General features: G+C 45.0%; 1 protein-coding gene across 2 annotated transcripts in view; it reads left to right on the plus strand.

The window, feature by feature from the left end:
- Nucleotides 1-20,283, plus strand: part of CHRFAM7A (CHRNA7 (exons 5-10) and FAM7A (exons A-E) fusion) — a 353,849-nt gene that overhangs the window by 307,092 nt on the left and 26,474 nt on the right. Inside the window, exon 5 of one of the 2 annotated variants that reach the window (XM_077474166.1) lies at nt 11,379-11,458. In XM_077474166.1, coding sequence (XP_077330292.1) covers nt 11,379-11,458 — 80 coding nt within the window. The remainder of the gene's footprint in view (nt 1-11,378; nt 11,459-20,283) is intronic. The other variant, XM_077474167.1, reaches the window with a different exon arrangement.

Here is a 20,283-nt window from a genome sequence, read left to right on the forward strand (position 1 = left end):
TCCATTTCCTGATTCCCATACCCAAGATGGCGGCGGCAGGACCCGACAGACGACCTAGCGATCGGCTTCGGGTGCCGACATCGCGGGCGCGCTGGACAGGTAAGTGTCACTATTTTAAAAGTCAGCAGCTGCAGTATTTGTAGCTGCTGGCTTTTAAAAAAAAAAAAAAACGCGGAGTCCCGGTGGACTCCCGCTTTAAAAACAGGGGTTTCGTTTGCACACATTTGCAAATACATGCGTAAGCTGCAGAGGCTGCAACAAGGTAACCCAGTATTATCTGCAGTCCTAACTATATACATTTTGAAAGCCTCCATAGTTGAAGCACATATATAGTAATGGATAGATTGAGGGCAGGTTTTCCTGGAGGGAGCTCACTCCTCTTTAAAGGCACAGGGGCACAAATAGCACAACTAAACACCTATTTTTAACATGGACAGTTGCTGTTTGTTCATACTGTAGTGATCGATTTACCTAATTTCCCTTAATTCATCTAGCTAATTTCTGTTTGCTAAAGAGACAGGCAACTTCTTATTCCAGGTCACGCAGCATCCAATACATGTCTTGCCATTTCCTTTGTGTTGCCTCACACATTTGGGAGTGATAAAAACACATCTCTTCCAGTAGGTGTGAACTCTCTATGAATGCTCTGCCTGTTTTTGACAGGATCAGATCTAATTATTTTACCTGCATCAGTGCTAGCAAGATAGACTTAAGGATTGTGGGATATGTAGTTTAATCACAGAAAAAAATCAGTTCTTAGCCCTTGTACACACGGTCGGACATTCTGACGGAAAATGTCCGATCAGACCGTGTTGTGGAATAATCCGACCGTGTGTGGGCTCCATCGGATTGTTTCCATTGGAATATCTCACCGACAAAGTTTTAGAGCTGGGCTATAAAATTTTCAGACAACATGGTCCAATGGGACTTTGTTCTATCGTTTGTAGAGAATTCCGAATGGACAAAGTGCCACGCATGCTCAGATCAAATTCCTAGACCAAAGCTATTCGCTACTAGCCTGAACGTATTCCCCTCTTAACGAAATAATGTCATCACCTTCTGAACGATCGGATTTTCCGACAACTTTGTCCGACCGTGTGTATGCAACACAAGTTTCGGACAAAATCCATCGTTGTCGGAATGTCTGACCGTGTGTACAAGGGCTTAGACTACAGACAGAGGTCACATATTAACATGTGCAGTGCCATGCCGCATGCCTCTTGTGTCAACACAGACTGGAATGTAAAGATTTGCTCTACTATAGACTGTACATACAGGCCAACAAATGATACAATAAAACTACATGATCAATGCACATCTTATGCAGGTAAAAAAACAAGGTGCATGTAGCAAAGTTTGCAATGTGTGCTAACAGAATGCCTCTATTAGACTCTATATTGAGTCTCACAGAATTTGGGCAGGGTGCCTAAGCTGAATAGTCTCCAGCGATGTCACCGCTGTCCCCTGTAGTCCGGAGCGTCCATCTTCTTCTGAGTATCGCTGCTCCGGCCACTCACAGCGCTGGAGCAGCGATATGATGTCACTCCCACGCATGTGCACGGGAGCCACCACTAACGGCATATCGCCGTTAGCAGCGGCATGCTGCTAACGCCAATAGTGTGCCTGCATGCCGCTGTCTATAGCGCATGCGCCGTACACAGCTGTGACTGTCTTTTAGTAAATATCTCCTAAACCATGTAGGTTTAGGAGATATTTCTTGGACCTACAGGTAAGCCTTAATCTAGGCTTACATGTAGGTCAAAGTGGTTTGTAAAGGTTTACAACCACTTTAAGTGGGCTTTAAAGGGTCAGTTTATTGCAGTTTCAGTTTTAGGTGGGCTATCATTTCAAAATTGATCAAAATTGATCATTTCATTTCAAAATTGATCATTTCAAAATTGATATTGTTTCCCATAACTGTTTTTAGGAAAGAAAAAAGCAAAACTTTTGATGTGCGATTATGGCATTTTATTGTGTCCAAGTTACTGGATTAATAAATTGGAGCCAGAGTCTCTTGAGAAAGATCTACAGCACGGATAATATGAGAGCTCCTAAAAGAACATCCATCGAGTTCTGTATTAATGTAGTTTGGCAATGAATTCATGCTTTTTGCACACAGTAAAATGTGGCCATATGTTTTACTAGCCATTATGTGAAAATAAACCTGCCTCATGAATTCTCTATATTTTCCATTTAGTTCTGCCCCTGCAACATATCTAAATTACAGATCTATAAGTAATTGGAGAATCTAATAAGAGCAACGGCATTCATATTTATTTCTGATGGAACACTGCAATATCTCCTCGAGCCTAGGCCCACATCCAGCCTGCTACTAACGAATAATTAGTGGGAACATAGCGTAGATATTTTCAGTGCAGGCCTATGTCCAATCTTATATTTAATTCCTCCCATCTTACAAGTAATGGACTAATTTTGAATCAAGATAATTATTATATTCAATTAGCCTTTCAAGACTTGGTTTTTGTACCATTATCAGCGGCATGATAATGCCCTTCAGGGTTGGCACAGCTTTGACCTATTCATTTGAAGCTTTCCAGATAATGTTCTAACTAGTGTATGTTATATTTCCTTGATAGCGTCTGTCCAGTTCTCTTCTGCTTGATATCCTGTTCAAAATACATTTAATTTATCATTATCAAGTCACATCTACAGAAAGCCTCAGGAAAACTTACTTTGTACCAGTACATATTATGACATGCAGTCTTAATGTAACAACAGATTCAATTAAGTTCCACATGGTGTTTGTCAAGACATATTGATAAACAAGAATGAGCTTATTAGCTGCAGCAAAGTACAAATGGAATAGGGACTGAGGAAAGAATGATGTTTAATTGTATTACAATAGTTAGGTTGAAAAAAGACACAAGTCCATCCAGTTCAAACAATAGAAGGGAAAAAAAATTGTATACAATCCTATATACACAATCCTATACCCACAGTTGATCCCGAGGAAGGCAAAAAAAAAACTCAAAGCATGATCCAATTTGCCCATTTGCCCCAGTAGGGGAAAAAATTCCTTCCTGATCCCCCAAGAGGCAATCGATTATTCCATGGATCAACATTACCTATAAATATTGGTATCCAGTTATATTATGTGCAGGAAAGAATCCAGGCATTCCTTAAAACAATCTACTGAGTTGGCCAAAACCAGTTCTTGAGGGAGTCTATTTCAATGTTTTGACAGCTCTTACTGTGAAGAAGCCTTTCTGTATTTGGAGATGAAATCTCTTTTCCTCCAGATGTAAGGAGTGCCCCCTTGTCCTCTGTAATAAACTTAACACCTTCCAGCCCAGCCTTTTATACAACGACGGCCGGCGGGAGCACTTTTGTTCTGGGAAGATGTCACATAGTGTCCTCCCAAGATAGTTGTCTGCGCTCCAGTGCGATCTGTCATTGCTGTTCTAAACGCTGTGTCCACCGGACATGGCCGATGCGAGATCATTGTACCAGCCTGCTGCCAGTACCATGTGACTGCTGTGCCCAATTACAGCAGGTAACATGACAGTTGTACACAATTAAAGATTTTGTCACATGCCTTTCATTGTGTACTATTGTGATGAGCTATGTGATTGGTCACAGTCATAACATAGTACAGACAGGGCCAATCAATAATTGCCCATCTGTACCATGTGATTAACTGTGGCCAGAAAAAATGGTTGCTTATAACTGTAAAATTCACAGTTACAAGTAACCATAGTGTGTAAAGAAAATAAATCCTATTCACCTCCCCAGAGTAATACAGTGCTACTATGGTAACACTGTATTTGTCTGGTCACTGTATGTTAAACAAATTGTAAAAAAATAAATGTAATACAAATTATTCATATATATATATATATATATATATATATATATATATATATATATATATATATATATTTTACATTCCGTCACCAGTCAGTGTCATGTTCTACACCAGTTATATGATGACGCTATACTGCACTGGTGACACTATGTAAAAAAATATATATATATATTTTTTTCTAATTTCTTTATTTTCCAAAAAATTGTGGCAAACTACAACTTTAAAAAACTTGTCATACCTCTTACTACATGTCACAACTGAGTATAAAAGAGAAGAGAGGTGCCTCTAGGTGTAGCAATATGGTTACATTTAATGAAGGTACAACATTACCAACTATGTGACATTTAACAACTCACGTGGGTTGATGAGTAAAACAAACATCTAAGTATGCAGGCATTCTGGGCTAAAGCTGTCCACATAGACCACCCTCTGCACTGCCATCAAAGTCATCCCTTTCACGCTGCGCTCTACAAGCACGTCAAGCCTCACTTTCAGATCACTGTACTGCAGGCTAGTCTTCCCAGTCACGATTGCAGACTGACAACAGTGAGAGCCGGCGGTGCGGAGGATGGGCTTTGTGGACAGCTTTACCCCGGATCCCTGCATACTTAGATGTGCTTTTTTTAATCATCAACCATGTGAGTTGCTAAATGTTGTACTTTAATTAAATGTAATCATATTGTTACACTTGGAGGAGTCTCTTTTCTCTTTTAGACTCTGTAGCTCCTGCTGGATTTTGCTTCTAATCCCCCTGTTGAGACTGCCATTTATGAATGGTCATCAGGGCCAATCTTGGGCGGGTACACGGGGTGCACCACTTGACCTAGCAGCGGTGGTGGCACCACCCCGAGACCCAGTCGTCCTGTCCACACTGATACTCCAAAGCCTGCCCTGGCTGGCTGCCTCTGCTGCACGCTGCACTGGTTGCTAGAATCGCCTGCCACATGGTGTCTAGCAACCAGTGACATCAGAGCACCCCAGCATTCAGAGTGTGCTGCCTCCATGCCTAGTAAACTAGCTCAACCCTCCTCTTCCAGGTTATTCAGACAGTGTGGCTCAGAGCCAGCGGGAGGGGAGTGGAGCACATCTGAAGAGAGCTGCCTGAGCCTGCCTGTGAGTGACTGAGCTAAGCAGTTGTCCACCTGCACTGCACCAGCATAGCACCTGCTGGCTGCCGCTGCCTGACATGGTCTGTTCTGGAGGCTCAGAATAGACCCTCGGCCTCACCCTGTAAGTTGTGCCATCAAATGCAGCCACTGGGCCCACCAAATGTAGCCACTGTGTCATCAAACGCAACCAATGTGACATCAAACGCAGCCACTGTGTCCATCAAACGCAGCCACTGTGCCCATCAAACGCAGCCACTGTGCCCATCAAACACAGCCACTGTGGCCATCAAACGCAGCTATTGTGCTGATCAAACGCAGCCACTGTGACATCAAATGCAGCCACTGTGCCCATCAAATAGTGCCACATCAAATGCTGTCACTGTGCCCATCAAATAATGCCACTGTGAACCCCCTGTCTGCTCACCATCTGCTTGGCACTTAGCCTATTTTGGTGAGGGTGGGTGATGGTGGCTAGTGGTGGGACCTTGTAGCAGGTCAGACAGTGGCTCCTGTGTCATCCATGCTTCTCCTCCCCTCCTTCCGATAGGTGTCCAATCGTATCGCCTGTCATTTCAGCCAATCAGGTGACGGGTAACAGACCCTGATTGGCTGAGAGGCAGTTCGGTGTTAGGCCCCTTTCACACATGCGGATGATATGTCCGTATTTCATCCATCCGTTTGCGGATGAAATACGGACATCCATTCATCCCTATGGGATAGCGGGTGTCTGCGGATGAGCATCCGCAGACACCCGCTATTGTCCGCCTCCGCAAATGTCCGATTCTGCAGACGGAGGAAAATCCTATTTTTCTGTCCGTCTGCAGAGCGGATCGGATGAACACGGACACACGGTCCGTGCTCGTCCGATCCCCATAGAGGAGAGCGGAGAGCTGACAGGGCGGTCCCCGCACAGTGTGCGGAGACCGCCCTGTCCGCAGCCAGCTCAGCGGGGACAACGGAGCGATCCCCGCTGAGCGAGCGGATCATCACGGGGCGGATCATTACTGATCCGCCCCGTGTGAAAGGGGCCTTAGGAAAGCAAACTTTTCTAGTACACCTGGGTGAACTGTGTGTGCAATGCTTTGCAGTGCAGTGTTCTTTTCATGACAGTCACCTGTTTAGGATTGTTTGTGTCCATGGTAGCTATTTGGATGGTTAAAGGAACACAAATGACTGTGGTAAATTTGATTGTGGCTTTTTTTCTCTAATGTAACACTGATATTTTTTAAATTATTTCCAGTCTCTGTAATTGCAGTTGGGAAGGGGGTACGTTTTAAGATGGCCGTGGTGGGTTTGTGCCAGCACGGCCCATCCTTCCCCATGATATGATTCCAGAAACAACCGGCCTGATTGTCCATTGGTGTTGATTGTAACTGAGGTGGGGGATGGCTCGGAACAGACTGTGAGGGTTTTTACTTATTGTGGAAGGTCGCTGTTCAAATGGACAGCCGGAAAAACGTAGTAAGGGCAAATGGATTTTTAAAAATGGCCGCGGGTGTTTCGCGCATGCGTGGTACAGCACCACTGTTAATTAACTCATGTCTTCACTGAGCAACAGCTGTGGATCAGCCAATGATGGCCTGTATCCTAGCTGCGACGTCAGACGCTGCAGGGATCAGATGTGTATATAATTGCCTCAGAGTCAGTAGAGATTGCTTAGGCCGACTACCCTGACACTTGTCTGTCCATGAAACCAAGTTAAAAGTAAGTTACTATCTGTTTGACTGTGGCAGCCATATTTTCATATTTTGATGGTGATGAAGTATCATCTTAATACTTGCTGGTTATCTTATGTCTTTAGGGGTTATTCCCTGTGGGACAGAGCTGATATTTTGACCCTCCTTGGCCTACAGGTATCACATTGATACCAAATATAGGAATATTGGCATTCTCAGAAAAGGGATTGTTCAGGTATGAATTGCCACCCTAATTGTCTTTGCTTGTTAGAAATCTGAGTTCTAGATAGAAAAGTATTGTGATGGATTATATCTTGTAGGTGGCATTTTTCTGAAGTTTGTTGCTAGATTATGAAGTGCGCATCTCAGGGAGGATATCTGTGTCAGTCCATTAATTTGTCAAATTTTCTGATACATCAGGGTAGGTTCAAATAGATTTTATTTAAGTGGTAAACGATTAATTTGGGTGACACTAGAAATCATGGATGTTAATTATATGGTCTTGCAGGTGTGAATACAGGGTTATTTTTGGTACACAGACACCTCATTAGAGCTCTTGACGGGCTCTGAGGATTCCTTGGAACCATGACCTTCTTAAAGGGTTGAGAGTGCATCCATCAGATGATCCATATGTTATGCTAATTATGTAAACACAAGATTTATTGAATTTGATAGAAACATTTGTAGGTCTTTATTACTGTTTTTGTATTTTTATTGCATTATAATTTTGTTGTTTTTATGTTTTGTGTTTTAGTGGTAATGTAATAAGGTCCTACAAAAGCTCCAGAAGAAGCAACAATTATAGTGAAACATGTAGAGGCACCTATTCTTTTATATAGTGACCACTGTGCTCCATTATGCTCTTTTTATAGTAATTGTTTTTCTTTTATATATGTTTAATAAAAAATATATATTTTTCTAATATCAATTTTTATTCATTGTCTGCACCTATAAACTCCAATTTTGTCCCTGTTAATATTTCTGAATCTTAAGGAGGTGGTGTACATGATGAAATCTCCAACCTCAAATGTTAAATTTATTCAACAGCCATAGGAATTGTCCAGGCAGAGACATGGTGAGCACAGCTAAAATATTGGTCCTGTTAGCAGGTAGGAACATGGTCCATAGTACAGGTAGCAGATAGAAATGGTCAGCACAGATATTGAAAATGGGGACATGTCAGACTGTTAAAAAATATGGGATAATATTTTAGGGATGTGTGAAAACATCAGAAGCATTCTCCAATGCATAGGCCAGGTTGGGAGAGAAACTAGGGACACTATTAACTGATATCTTTTCTAACTACCCATCTGCTGCAAATGCAACATCTTTTTTGGCATCTTCAGTCTGCATCTGATGGCGGAATTCTCTCAGGGAAATAGCGCTAATGAAGTCTGCTAACAGCATCAAAGCGAAGGTTTTCTGGGCAGGATCTTTGCTGGTAGATGAGGGGCATGATGATTTTCTATGAATTTGAGGAAGGGGGTGGATCTTTTTGTGGATTTGGTGTAGGTGACATAAGCATTGTAAATGGCCAAATGATTAAGATAAATGGCAACTTTTTTTATACCAGAAACCAAAAACCTCCTTGTTGCTGACTAGAGCTTAAGCATTTGAGTGTTGAAATCCACCCCCCCATGTAAAGAATGCAATCTTGGGTGCATGCAGGCTTTTGAATGGGAAAGTGTCTTCCGGGAATCTCCACTGAGGTCTCATTGTGAATGGTGGACAGGATATATACATCTCTCTTATCTTTCCACTTCATGGCCAACACTTTCTCATTTCTCAGACTTGTTGATTCCTCTTTGTAGCCTTGTGTTCCCTAAAGTTTGTGGGAAGCTTGTTTCTGGAGGTACCACAGGCCAAGATTTTTGCATGGTGTAGGTGGCAGAAAAGGGGAAAACTGGTGTAGATGTTATCCAGGTAGATGTGATAACCTTTTTGGAGAAGTGGGTATGCCAGGTCACATATGATTTTGCCACTTGTGCAAATGTAGGTTTGGCACTCAGGGGACTGGAGCTGGGAATCTCTTCCTTCGTATATGCATAACACATATAGATATCCTGTGGCTCTTTCACAAAGCTTGTAGATTTTTACTCCATATATAGCCATTTTGCTTGAAATGTATTGTTTGAATCCCAGCCGGGCCAGTGAAGTGGACAAGGGACTCATCCACACATACATTGGTCAGTTCAGAAAATCTTTGGGGAAATAAAATTAATAAGTGGGTGAATTTTGTATAATTTGTCATAGTTGGAGTGATCTTGGGGAGGGTATTGGGTATTGTCACTGAAATGAAGGTAGTGCGTCATCATCTCATAGCGGGACCTGGACATTACAGAAGAATAAATAGGCATGTGGTGGATGGGGTGGGTGGACCAATAGGCATGTCCTTAATTTTTTTTTTTGTAAGTCTCATGTTGGGGTGAGGCCCATAAAAAACTTGAACTCCTCCAATGTCAGAAGTTTCCACTCATATGGACATGCATAGAATGAACTGGAGTTGGTATCAATATATTGTTGGACAAAAAGATGTGTCTGTCCACAATGAACTGGAGGTAAACTACCAGGCAAAAATAAATAATAATAAAAAAATTCTGAAAAATGTTCAGACCTGATCTTTTTACTATTAATATATTGGAAGAATGTTTTGGGGTTTATCCTATTCTCTTGTGCAGTTTGCATTTTTGAGGTCTTGATTTACCTTTTCCATATTCTGTTATATTCCTTGCTACATTTAATTGATCATAGTGTTCCTTTTTAAAAAAAAAAAAAGCTCTTTTGTTATTTATAGCTACAGGTTCCTCTTACTGTTTGCCTCTGTTCCAAGTTGGGTGGTACTTACTGCTGCAGAGAGCAGCACTGACATAATGACATCATTGTCCCACCAGTACACTGTAAATAAAGGGCACCTTGGTAATGCCTACTCAAGATGTGTGGCTATGACACCCTGCATTCACAGTATGCTGGGCACCATTCAACACAGAGGCCAGACAGTTCTGGAGTGAAGGTGACTTCCGCAGCTGTAACTGCATTTTTGGTGGACTTTCTAAAAAAAAAAAAAAAAAAAAGCCTAGATGTGGGCTTTAACCACTTCAGCCCCAGAAGGATTTACCCCCTTCCTGACAGGAGCATTTTTTTTGCAATTCGGCACTGAGTCACTTTATCTGACAATTGCGTGGTTGTGCGACGTTCTACCCAAACAAAATTGACATCCTTTTTTCCCACAAATAGAGCTTTCTTTTGGTGGTATTTGATCACCTCTGGTTTTTATTTTTGCGCTGTAAACAAAAAAGAACGACAATTTTGAAAAAAAAGCAATATTTTTTACTTTTTTCTATAATAAATATCCCCAAAAAATATATAAAAAACTAATTTCTTCCAAAGTTTAGGCCAATATGTATTCTTCTACTATTTTTGATTAAAAAAAAAAATCGCAATCATTTATTATAATTTTTTTTTGCAATCAAAGCAAAAAATAACCACTGATTACTACATAAATGTCATTGGCAGGGAAGGGGTTAAACGCTAGGGGTGATCAAGGGGTTAATTGTGTTCCTTCAGTGTGTTCTAACTGTAGGGGGGATGGGATCACTAAAACATGGCAGAGATCACTGCTCCTGATCACTTGGAGCAGTAAATCCCTGTCATGTTGAAAGGCAGAACAGGGAAATGCCTTGTTTAAATAGGAATCTCCCCGTTCTGCCTCTCCTCCTTGCATTAGCGGACCGTCGGCGCACATCCAGTTTGCGTGACTCGCATGCACGCTCCCATGGCAAGCAGCGGGCATGTTCGATTGGCATGAAATGCGAAAGGACATACAGATACGTCCTTTTGCACACCTGTGCCATCCTGCCAGCGTAAATCGGCCTGCTGCAGTCGGCAAGTGGTTAAAGTGAACTTATGTCTAGGCTAAGTGTATTAAAGTGCTTAGAGCTTTGGATTAGCTGAGCTATGTGGGAGAAGGAATTGAACAAGTTTAGTACTTCTGATGTGAACTTTGGGGATGAATTGCTTCATGGTGCCTAAACTGTGCCATAAATCACAGTTTATGTAAAGCATTTTGACTACACATATTGCTGTTAACTATAGACATGGAGGAAACCACCCTGAATGTGCCTTATCTCATCTGACTTTGGAAGCTAAGCAGGGTTGGACCTGGTTAGTACTTGGATGGGAGTCATTGGCAGTAAGATCTTGATGATTTATAGGATTCTTTTTCATTAGTATTTATTTTTATAATTTTGGTTTTGAGTTTGAGAGCACTGCACTTAGTATCTAGAGATTATGTCAGCAGCTAATATATACTGTACATAGCTTCACCTGAGAGCAAATATTTTACTTCTACTTACATTATACAAAAGCAATATGGAGTTAGTTAGTGGAATTTTTTTTTTTAAACAAGAACATCAAAACTATGAACAATATAACATTTATTGTATGTAGTTTGTGTGTTAGAATTCTCAAGGTCAAAAGTGAAAGGTGGCTCAATTATTTGCTTTACTTAAGCACTTTGCATCATTGTAAGTGACACATTTTAATCTATCTAAATTGTAGTTCTCCTAACAACACACATCATTGAAAATGACATGAAAGAAAGGAAATCTATAGGTAATACGTGGAAAATGACATGTGATTATGTATAAAGAATGATGTTTCTCATCCCTACATTTAACAAGCCTTTGACTTACAACACTTCTGGTTTTCGAAATGTAATGGTTTATAATCACTGGCTGCCATTTTCTCATTCTATGTTATATTTTGTAGCGCAGATGAAAGATTTGATGCTTCTTTTCACACTAATGTACTGGTCAACTCATCTGGTCATTGTCAGTATTTACCACCAGGTAAGATGCCAATTTTAATTTAATGGTTTAATCTTTTTCATGTTTCTTTTGTTACCTTAAACTTCTGTTATATTTTTGTATGGTTAGATTGTAAAACTATTTTGTTGCAGATTTACAATATAGCATTCCACCACCTTCAAATCTCTTGTACATAGAGAAATCCACAGCGCCTTCATTCCTTTGTAAAGAACAGTGTGTCCCCATCCCATTATTTCTTGCTTTCATTACACCATTGGACTTGCATAGAAATACAGCAGAATCACATTTCACCAGTGTAGCACTTACCCCCGAAGGAGCGGCTGAATTTTTCTGGGCTTACCGATTACCTCCACCAGCTCGTAACTCGTTGTCCTTGTCTAGGGGTTCCCAGGGTTGATGACCCAGTAACTGTAGAGACCGACACTTGAATTCCTTGTTAGGATTTTTATTTGCATAAAACAGTTGAACAAACTCAGTCTCTAAGATGGGAATAGAGGGTATCAGGATAAAGTTTAGCTCGGGTGCTTGGAACTGCTGACTTCAATAAAAGTCTCTCTCTGTACATAATCCAGGGAATAGCCACTCGCAACTGGATTCTTTAACTGTTGGATAAATCCTTGACCTTGGATCTAGCAGCCAACAAGTAATTCTAGCTTTGCAAAGTCTCTAACACAGACTTGGTTGAAAACGTAGTCGTAACCGGAAGGATAGAGGTAGGTTACTTACCAGAATCTTGCAGCCGGTCCGGCGATACCGAAATAAATGTGGATTCAATCAATGTCCATGGCAGCTCAGCTTCCAGTCTCTTACCGAGCAGCCAGCCTTGTGCGTGGCCCTCTTACTGAAGAGTCCTCCCCTGGTTGCATGTAGAGTTGCTGGGCCTCTCCAAACCTGAGATAGCAAAGGAACACCGTGGAATCCTCCTTCCCGTTACTGCGCCTTGAACTAGCCAGTTCCGAGGCTCGGAAACGTAACGATTCACACCCCAGGCCATGAGGGCCTCTGGGGGCTGGTCAGGAGGACCAGGACCCTGGAGTCAGCAACAACTTCTGGACCGGAACCCAGAACCACGTCACTTCAGCACTAAGTACCCTCTCCTGGAATACACAGCGAGACAAATGCGCCCACTGATTTGCTCCGAGAGAGATTGGTACCCAATGCGTCCAACCAGACTGCGTTCTAATGCCTCTCACAGGTGCAAACTCTACCTATACAGCCCAGCCAAACTGATGCCAAAGCGTAATTTAGAACAATTAACCCCAAAACGTAACTATAGTTTTGGGCAAAAACTACATTTACAGACATAGCGTGTACTCATTAGGAGTACCGGCGCTACACCAGAATTTGACAAAGCATGTAAAATTTGGATTTATAGCTCCATTGTGCTATCTGAAACTGGGGAGCTGCATCAAGGTTAGTGGCTCTATCTACATTTCTACACAGGACAATGATTAGTACTTTACATGGATGACTATAATAGACTTTAGTAAAGTATTAATGGAAATTTCACTTTGCATGTTGCATGTTTTGCATGTGATTGTGCGGCTTAAAGAGACACTGCACTTTTCCCATTCAGGGAAAAGTGACTATATCTGAAGATAGCCACCTCCAAAAGCAGTCAGTCATGCTTACTGAGCCACACACACACACATTGCCTCCCAGCCCTAACATAGCTGGGATTCCAGGAACGAAAAAGCACTTGACCATCTCCACGTGAAAGTACTCAGCCTTTGGTTGTCAATCACCAGGCCAGGAAACTTTCATGTGGGTGAAAGCGGCATGACATAACCCCCACCAATCTAAGCTCTGACATTAGCTGGCACAAAAGCTTAGGATGCTGCAGTGGGGAGGTAGCAGGGGAGTGTGGCTCCATATTATAAAGGCCCGGAGGAGTGGGCTATGTGCCTTTATTTGGCAAAGTGGCAGTCCCATCAATATGCTAATAAAGAAAAATTGGTCATCATTTACAATGTACAAACAACAATATATTTCAATAAAGTATTTAATACATTTAATGGAGTTGTAAAGGCATTAAGATAAAAAAAATCTTCTGTGTGTAGCATACTCCCCAGCACCCCTAATACTTACCTGAGCCCCATCTCTATCCAGCCATGTCCACAAGTGTCTCGGCTGTCCGAGACCCCCCCTCCCAATTGAGACGCAGCAGTGGCGCCATTGGCACCTGTGGCTGTCAATCAAATTCAGTTAGCCAATCAGGAGAGAAAGGGGGGTGGGCTGAATGACAGCTCAATGTCTGAATGGACACATGGAGCTACAACTCGCCTGCTGTGGGGGTACTCAACAGAAGGGAGGGGCCAGAACAAAGAGGCACCTGAGAAGAGGAGGATCTAGGCTGATCTGTGCAAATTAACTGCACAGAGCAGGTGGGAAAACATGTTTGTTATTTAAAAAAAAAAAAGAGACTTTATAATAACTTTAACCAGTTGCCGACCGCCGCACGCCGATGTACGTCGGTAGAATGGCACGGGCAGGCATAAGGACTTACATGTACGTCCCTTGCCTCCCGCGGGTCGGGGGCCCGATCAGGCCCCCGCCCGGTGCCTGCGGCGGTCGGTTTTCGTCCGGGAGCGATCCGGGACGAGGGGGCGGCCATTCATTCATGGCCACCCCCTCGCGATCGCTCCCGACGAATAGAAATCCCCGGTGACATCACTTCCTCTCCTGTAATGTAAACACAGGAGAGGAAGTGATGTATTCTCTCCTCCGTGTCGGTATTTTTCGTTCCGACACGGAGGAGAGCGGATCGGTGAGTTGCACCAACACTCTACACACACAGTAGAACATGCCAGGCACACTCACACCCCCCCTTTACCCCCCGATCACCCCCCCAATTACCCCTGCCCCCCAGTCACAGTGACACCAATGTCATTTTTTTTTTATTTTTTTTATTTTTTTTGCATTGGTGTCATTTGTGACTGTAATAACTGTTAGGGCAGTTAGAGTTAGCCCCCTTTAGTTCTAATGTACCCCCCTAACCCCCCCAATAAAGGTTTAACCCCGTGATCACCCCCCGTCGCCAGTGTCACTAAGGCTGGGTTCACATTGCAGCGGTTTATGAGAACGAATGTGATTCGCACCGCACTGCAGTGCAAATCACATCCGATCTCTGTGCGATTCGAGTTCAGCCATTCGCCGCACCCGCCACACCCGCCGCACCCGCCGCAAATTCGCACGGGACCCTTTTTTTGGCCCGCAGCAGAATCGGATCGCATGGGTGTTCACACCATGCGATCCGAGTTTGCAGATCGCACTGCGATATGCGAACTGATCTGGGGGTGTCAGTAACATTTCACTGACACTCCCAGCAGTTCGCATAGGGCAGTGTGAACTGCCGCCGGGAGGCATGCGATGCGGGAACCCGCCGCGGATTCGCGGCGTTTCCGCATCGCTCCAGTGTGAACCCAGCCTAATAAGCGATCATTTTTCTGATCGCCGTATTAGTGTCACAGGTGACGCTAGTTAGGCAGGTAGGTATTTAGGTTCGCCGCAGCTTTTTATAGCGCCAGGGACCCCCATATACTACCGCATAAAGCCCCCTGATTGCCCCCTAGTTAACCCTTTCACCAGTGATCACCATATAACTGTTACAGGTGACGCTGGTTGGTTAGTTATTTTTTTATAGTTTCAGGGCACCCGCCATTTATTACCTAATAAAGGTTTAACCCCCTGATCACCCGGCGGGTGTCATTTGTGACTAATAACTGTTAGGGCAGTTAGGGTTAGCCCCCTTTAGTTCTAAGGTACCCCCCTAACCCCCCCCAATAAAGGTTTAACCCCGTGATCACCCCCCGCCGCCAGTGTCACTAAGGCTGGGTTCACATTGCAGCGGTTTATGAGAACGGATGTGATTCGCACCGCACTGCAGTGCAAATCACATCCGATCTCTGTGCGATTCGAGTTCAGCCATTCGCCGCACCCGCCGCACCCGCCGCAAATTCGCACGGGACCCTTTTTTTGGCCCGCAGCAGAATCGGATCGCATGGGTGTTCACACCATGCGATCCGAGTTTGCAGATCGCACTGCGATATGCGAACTGATCTGGGGGTGTCAGTAACATTTCACTGACACTCCCAGCAGTTCGCATAGGGCAGTGTGAACTGCCGCCGGGAGGCATGCGATGCGGGAACCCGCCGCGCATTCGTGGCGTTCCCGCATCGCTCCAGTGTGAACCCAGCCTAATAAGCGATCGTTTTTCTAATCGCTGTATTAGTGTCACAGGTGACGCTAGTTAGGCAGGTAGGTATTTAGGTTCGCTGCAGCTTTTTATAGCGCCAGGGACCCCCATATACTACCGCATAAAGCCCCCTAATTGCCCCCTAGTTAACCCTTTCACCAGTGATCACCATATAACTGTTAGGCCGCGTACACACGCGCGGACTGTTTGCCCAACCTTGTTCGTCAAACAGTTTCGGCAAACAGTCCGCTCAAAATTTGCATGAGCGGACTTGCCCACACACGAGCGGACTGTTTCAGCGAACTGTTTGCCAAACAGTCCGCTCAACTTTTGAAATGAACGGACTCGCCCACGTAAGGCGGAGGCAAATCCGCCCATTTCGAGCGCGTGTACAGGTAGGCGGGGCCCGCGAAGGAGACGTCGCGGGCTCCGCCGCCTGGAATGGGCTTAAAGGGGAACCCCAACGCCGAAAAAAATCGGCGTGGGGGTTCCCCCAAAGTCCACACCAGACCCTTGTCCGAGCACGCTACCCGGCCGGCCAGGAAAGGGGGGCGAGCGAGCGCGCCCCCCCTCCTGAGCCGTACCAGGCCGCGTGCCCTCAACATGGGGGGTGCCTTGGGGAAGGGGGGGCCGCGCGGCCCCCCCACCCCAAAGCACCTTGTCCCCATGTTGATGAGGACAAGGGCCTCTTCCCGACAACCCTGGCCGTTGGTTGTCGGGGTCTGCGGGCGGGGGGCTTATCGGAATCCGGGAGCCCCCTTTAAGAAGGGGGCCCCCGGATACCGGCCCCCCACCCTATGTGAATGAGTATGGGGTACAATGTACCCCTACCCATTCACCTGTGAAATAAAGTACAAAAAAAAACACAACACAGGGAAAAAATATTTTATTGCACAGCTCCGGGGGTCTTCCGTCTTCGGGGGTCTTCTCGCCGGACTCCTCCGCTATCTGTGTGTAGCTCTTTTGCTAGCGGAGGAGTCCGGCTTTCTTCCTCCCCGCCGCCGGCCTCTTCTCCCGACTTCGGGGGTCTTGTCCCCCTCTTCGGTTCTTCTGCCGGGCCACCGCGCCTCCTTGTAGCTCTTTTACAGGCGGTGGCCCGGTCTTCTGTCGCCGCTGTCGTCGCCGCCGCCGCTGCCGCCTTCCGTTCTTGTTCTTCTTCTTGTTCTTCTTCTTCTTCTCCTGGAGATGTTGACTCGACGAGCTCTCCGGCCGGAATGCCAGGGACACGCTCCGCTGCCACTTATATAGTGACAATGGGGCGGTGTCACATGGTATATGTCACATGGGTTGGTCACATGGTGACCCCGCCCCCTTACGATGTCATAGTCCCCATGTGACATCAACCCATGTGACCAACCCATGTGACATATACCATGTGACACCGCCCCATTGTCACTATATAAGTGACCGCACAGCGCGGCTCTGGCATTCCGGCCGGAGAGAGCGACGTGTCAACATCTCCTGGAGAAGAACAAGAAGAACAAGAAGAAGAACAAGAACGGAAGGCGGCGACGGCGACAGCGACAGCGGCGACAGAAGACCGGGCCACCGCCTGTAAAAGAGCTACAAGAAGGCGCGGTGGCCCGGCAGAAGAACCAAAGGCGGCGACAGAAGAACGGAAGGCAGCGGCGACAGAAGACCGGGCCACCGCCTGCAAAAGAGCTACAAGAAGGCGCGGTGGCCCGGCAGAAGAACCGAAGAGGGGGACAAGACCCCCGAAGTCGGGAGAAGAGGCCGGCGGCGGGGAGGAAGAAAGCCGGACTCCTCCGCTAGTAAAAGAGCTACACACAGATAGCGGAGGAGTCCAGCGAGAAGACCCCCGAAGACGGAAGACCCCCGGAGCTGTGCAATAAAATATTTTTTCCCTGTGTTGTGTTTTTTTTTGTACTTTATTTCACAGGTGAATGGGTAGGGGTACATTGTACCCCATACTCATTCACATAGGGTGGGTGGGCCGGTATCCGGGGGCCCCCTTCTTAAAGGGGGCTCCCGGATTCCGATAAGCCCCCCGCCCGCAGACCCCGACAACCAACGGCCAGGGTTTTCGGGAAGAGGCCCTTGTCCTCATCAACATGGGGACAAGGTGCTTTGGGGTGGGGGGGCCGCGCGGCCCCCCCTTCCCCAAGGCACCCCCCATGTTGAGGGCACGCGGCCTGGTACGGCTCAGGAGGGGGGGCGCGCTCGCTCGCCCCCCTTTCCTGGCCGGCCGGGTAGCGTGCTCGGACAAGGGTCTGGTGTGGACTTTGGGGGAACCCCCACGCCGATTTTTTTCGGCGTTGGGGTTCCCCTTTAAGCCCATTCCAGGCGGCGGAGCCCGCGACGTCTCCTTCGCGGGCCCCGCCTACCTGTACACGCGCTCGAAATGGGCGGACTTTCCGAGCGGGAACAGTTTGCTCATTTCGAAAGTAGCCTACACACGGGCGGACTGTTCGCTCAAACACAGTTTCAGCGGACAGTTTTTCGGAATTTCCGAAAGACTTTGTCCGTCCAACTGTCCGCTGAAACTGTCCGCTGAAAGCCCACACACGGGCGGACTGTCCGCCCAAACACTGTTCAGCGGACAAGGTTGGGCGAACAGTCCGCCCGTGTGTACGCGGCCTTACAGGTGACGCTGGTTGGTTAGTTATTTTTTTATAGTTTCAGGGCACCCGCCATTTATTACCTAGTCTCACTAGTGTACCCCTAAATTTAGGGGTGTCTACTTTCCAAAATGGGGTCATTTGGGGGGGGTTTGTGCCATCTTGGCATTTTATGGCCTTCAAAACTGTAACGCCCTTAGAAAGCCTGAAGGCGGTGCTTGATTTTCGGGGCCCCGTACGCGGCTAGGCTCCCAAAAAGTCCCACATATGTGGTATCCCCGTACTCAGGAGAAGCAGCAGAATTTATTTTGGGGTGTCATTTCACATATGCCCATGGCATGCGTGAGCAATATATCATTTAGTGACAACTTTGTGAAAAAAAAAAAAAAAAAAAAAAAGTTTGTAATTTTCCCGCAACTTGTGGCAAAATATAAAATATTCCATGGACTCAACATGCCTCTCAGCAAATAGCTTGGGGTGTCTACTTTCTAAAATTGGGTCATTTGTGGGGGTTTTGTGCCATCTTGGCATTTTATGGCCTTCAAAACTGTAATAGGTAGTGAGAAGTGAACTCAAAAATTTACGCCCTTAGAAAGCCTGAAGGCGGTGCTTGGTTTTCGGGGCCCCGTACGCGGCTAGGCTCCCAAAAAGTCCCACATATGTGGTATCCCCGTACTCAGGAGAAGCAGCAGAATTTATTTTGGGGTGTCATTTCACATATGCCCATGGCATGCATGAGCAATATATCATTTAGTGACAACTTTGTTAAAAAAAAAAAAAAAAAAAAAGTTTGTAATTTTCCCACAACTTGTGGCAAAATATAAAATATTCCATGAACTCAACATGCCTCTCAGCAAATAGCTTGGGGTGTCTACTTTCTAAAATGGGGTCATTTGTGGGGGTTTTGTGCCATCTTGGCATTTTATGGCCTTCAAAACTGTAATAGGTAGTGAGAAGTGAACTCAAAAATTTACGCCCTTAGAAAGCCTGAAGGCGGTGCTTGGTTTTCGGGGCCCCGTACGCGGCTAGGCTCCCAAAAAGTCCCACATATGTGGTATCCCCGTACTCAGGAGAAGCAGCAGAATTTATTTTGGGGTGTCATTTCACATACGCCCATAGCATGTGTGAGCAATATATCATTTAGTGACAACTTTGTGTAAAAAAAAAAAAATAATTTTTTTTTTGTCATTATTCAATCGCTTGAGGCAAAAAAATAAAATATTCAATGGGCTCAACATGCCTCTTATCAATTTCCTTAGGGGGTCTACTTTCCAAAATGGGGTCATTTGGGGGGGTTTTGTACTGCCCTGCCATTTTAGCACCTCAAGAAATGAGATAGGCAGTCGTAAACTAAAAGCTGCGTAAATTCCAGAAAACGTACCTTAGTTTGTAGATGTGACAACTTTTGCGCAAACCAATAAATATACAATTATTGACTTTTTTTTACCAAAGACATGTGGCTGAATACATTTTGGCCTAAATGTATGACTAAAATTGAGTTTATTGGATTTTTCTAATAACAAAAAGTAGAAAATATCATTTTTTTTCAAAATTTGCGGTCTTTTTACGTTTATATCGCAAAAAATAAAAATCGCAGAGGCAATCAAATACCATCAAAAGAAAGCTCTATTTGTGGGAAGAAAAGGACGCAAATTTTGTTTGGGTACAACATTGCATGACCACGCAATTACCAGTTAAAGCAGCGCAGTGCCAAAGTGTAAAAAGACCTCTGGTCATTTACCAGCAAAATGGTCCGGTCTGAAAGTGGTTAATAAAGCCGCACAAGGAAAAACATATTAATTGTGCCCATAGCACCCACTCAGAATTCATCTTGGGACAGTTCGGCTTCAATACTGATTGGCTGATGTGCATTACAAGATGTACTTGGGACTTTGCTCCTTGTACTGTTTACTGAATATAGTAAAACATCCACTCTCCTAAATCACATTATAAGAGAAAGTTTAGGCTGTCATGAACATAGGTAGTTTTAACATTTTTGTTAAGGGGGGCATGTTAGTATAACTTTTGAATGACACAGCTGAAGCTTTCATTAAACTTTGGAGATTGTGGGG

This window comes from Lithobates pipiens, unplaced genomic scaffold, assembly GCF_037356315.1.
Source record: "Lithobates pipiens isolate NorthernLeopardFrog02 unplaced genomic scaffold, aLitPip1_a1.2 Scaffold_8, whole genome shotgun sequence".
Taxonomy (NCBI): domain Eukaryota; kingdom Metazoa; phylum Chordata; class Amphibia; order Anura; family Ranidae; genus Lithobates; species Lithobates pipiens.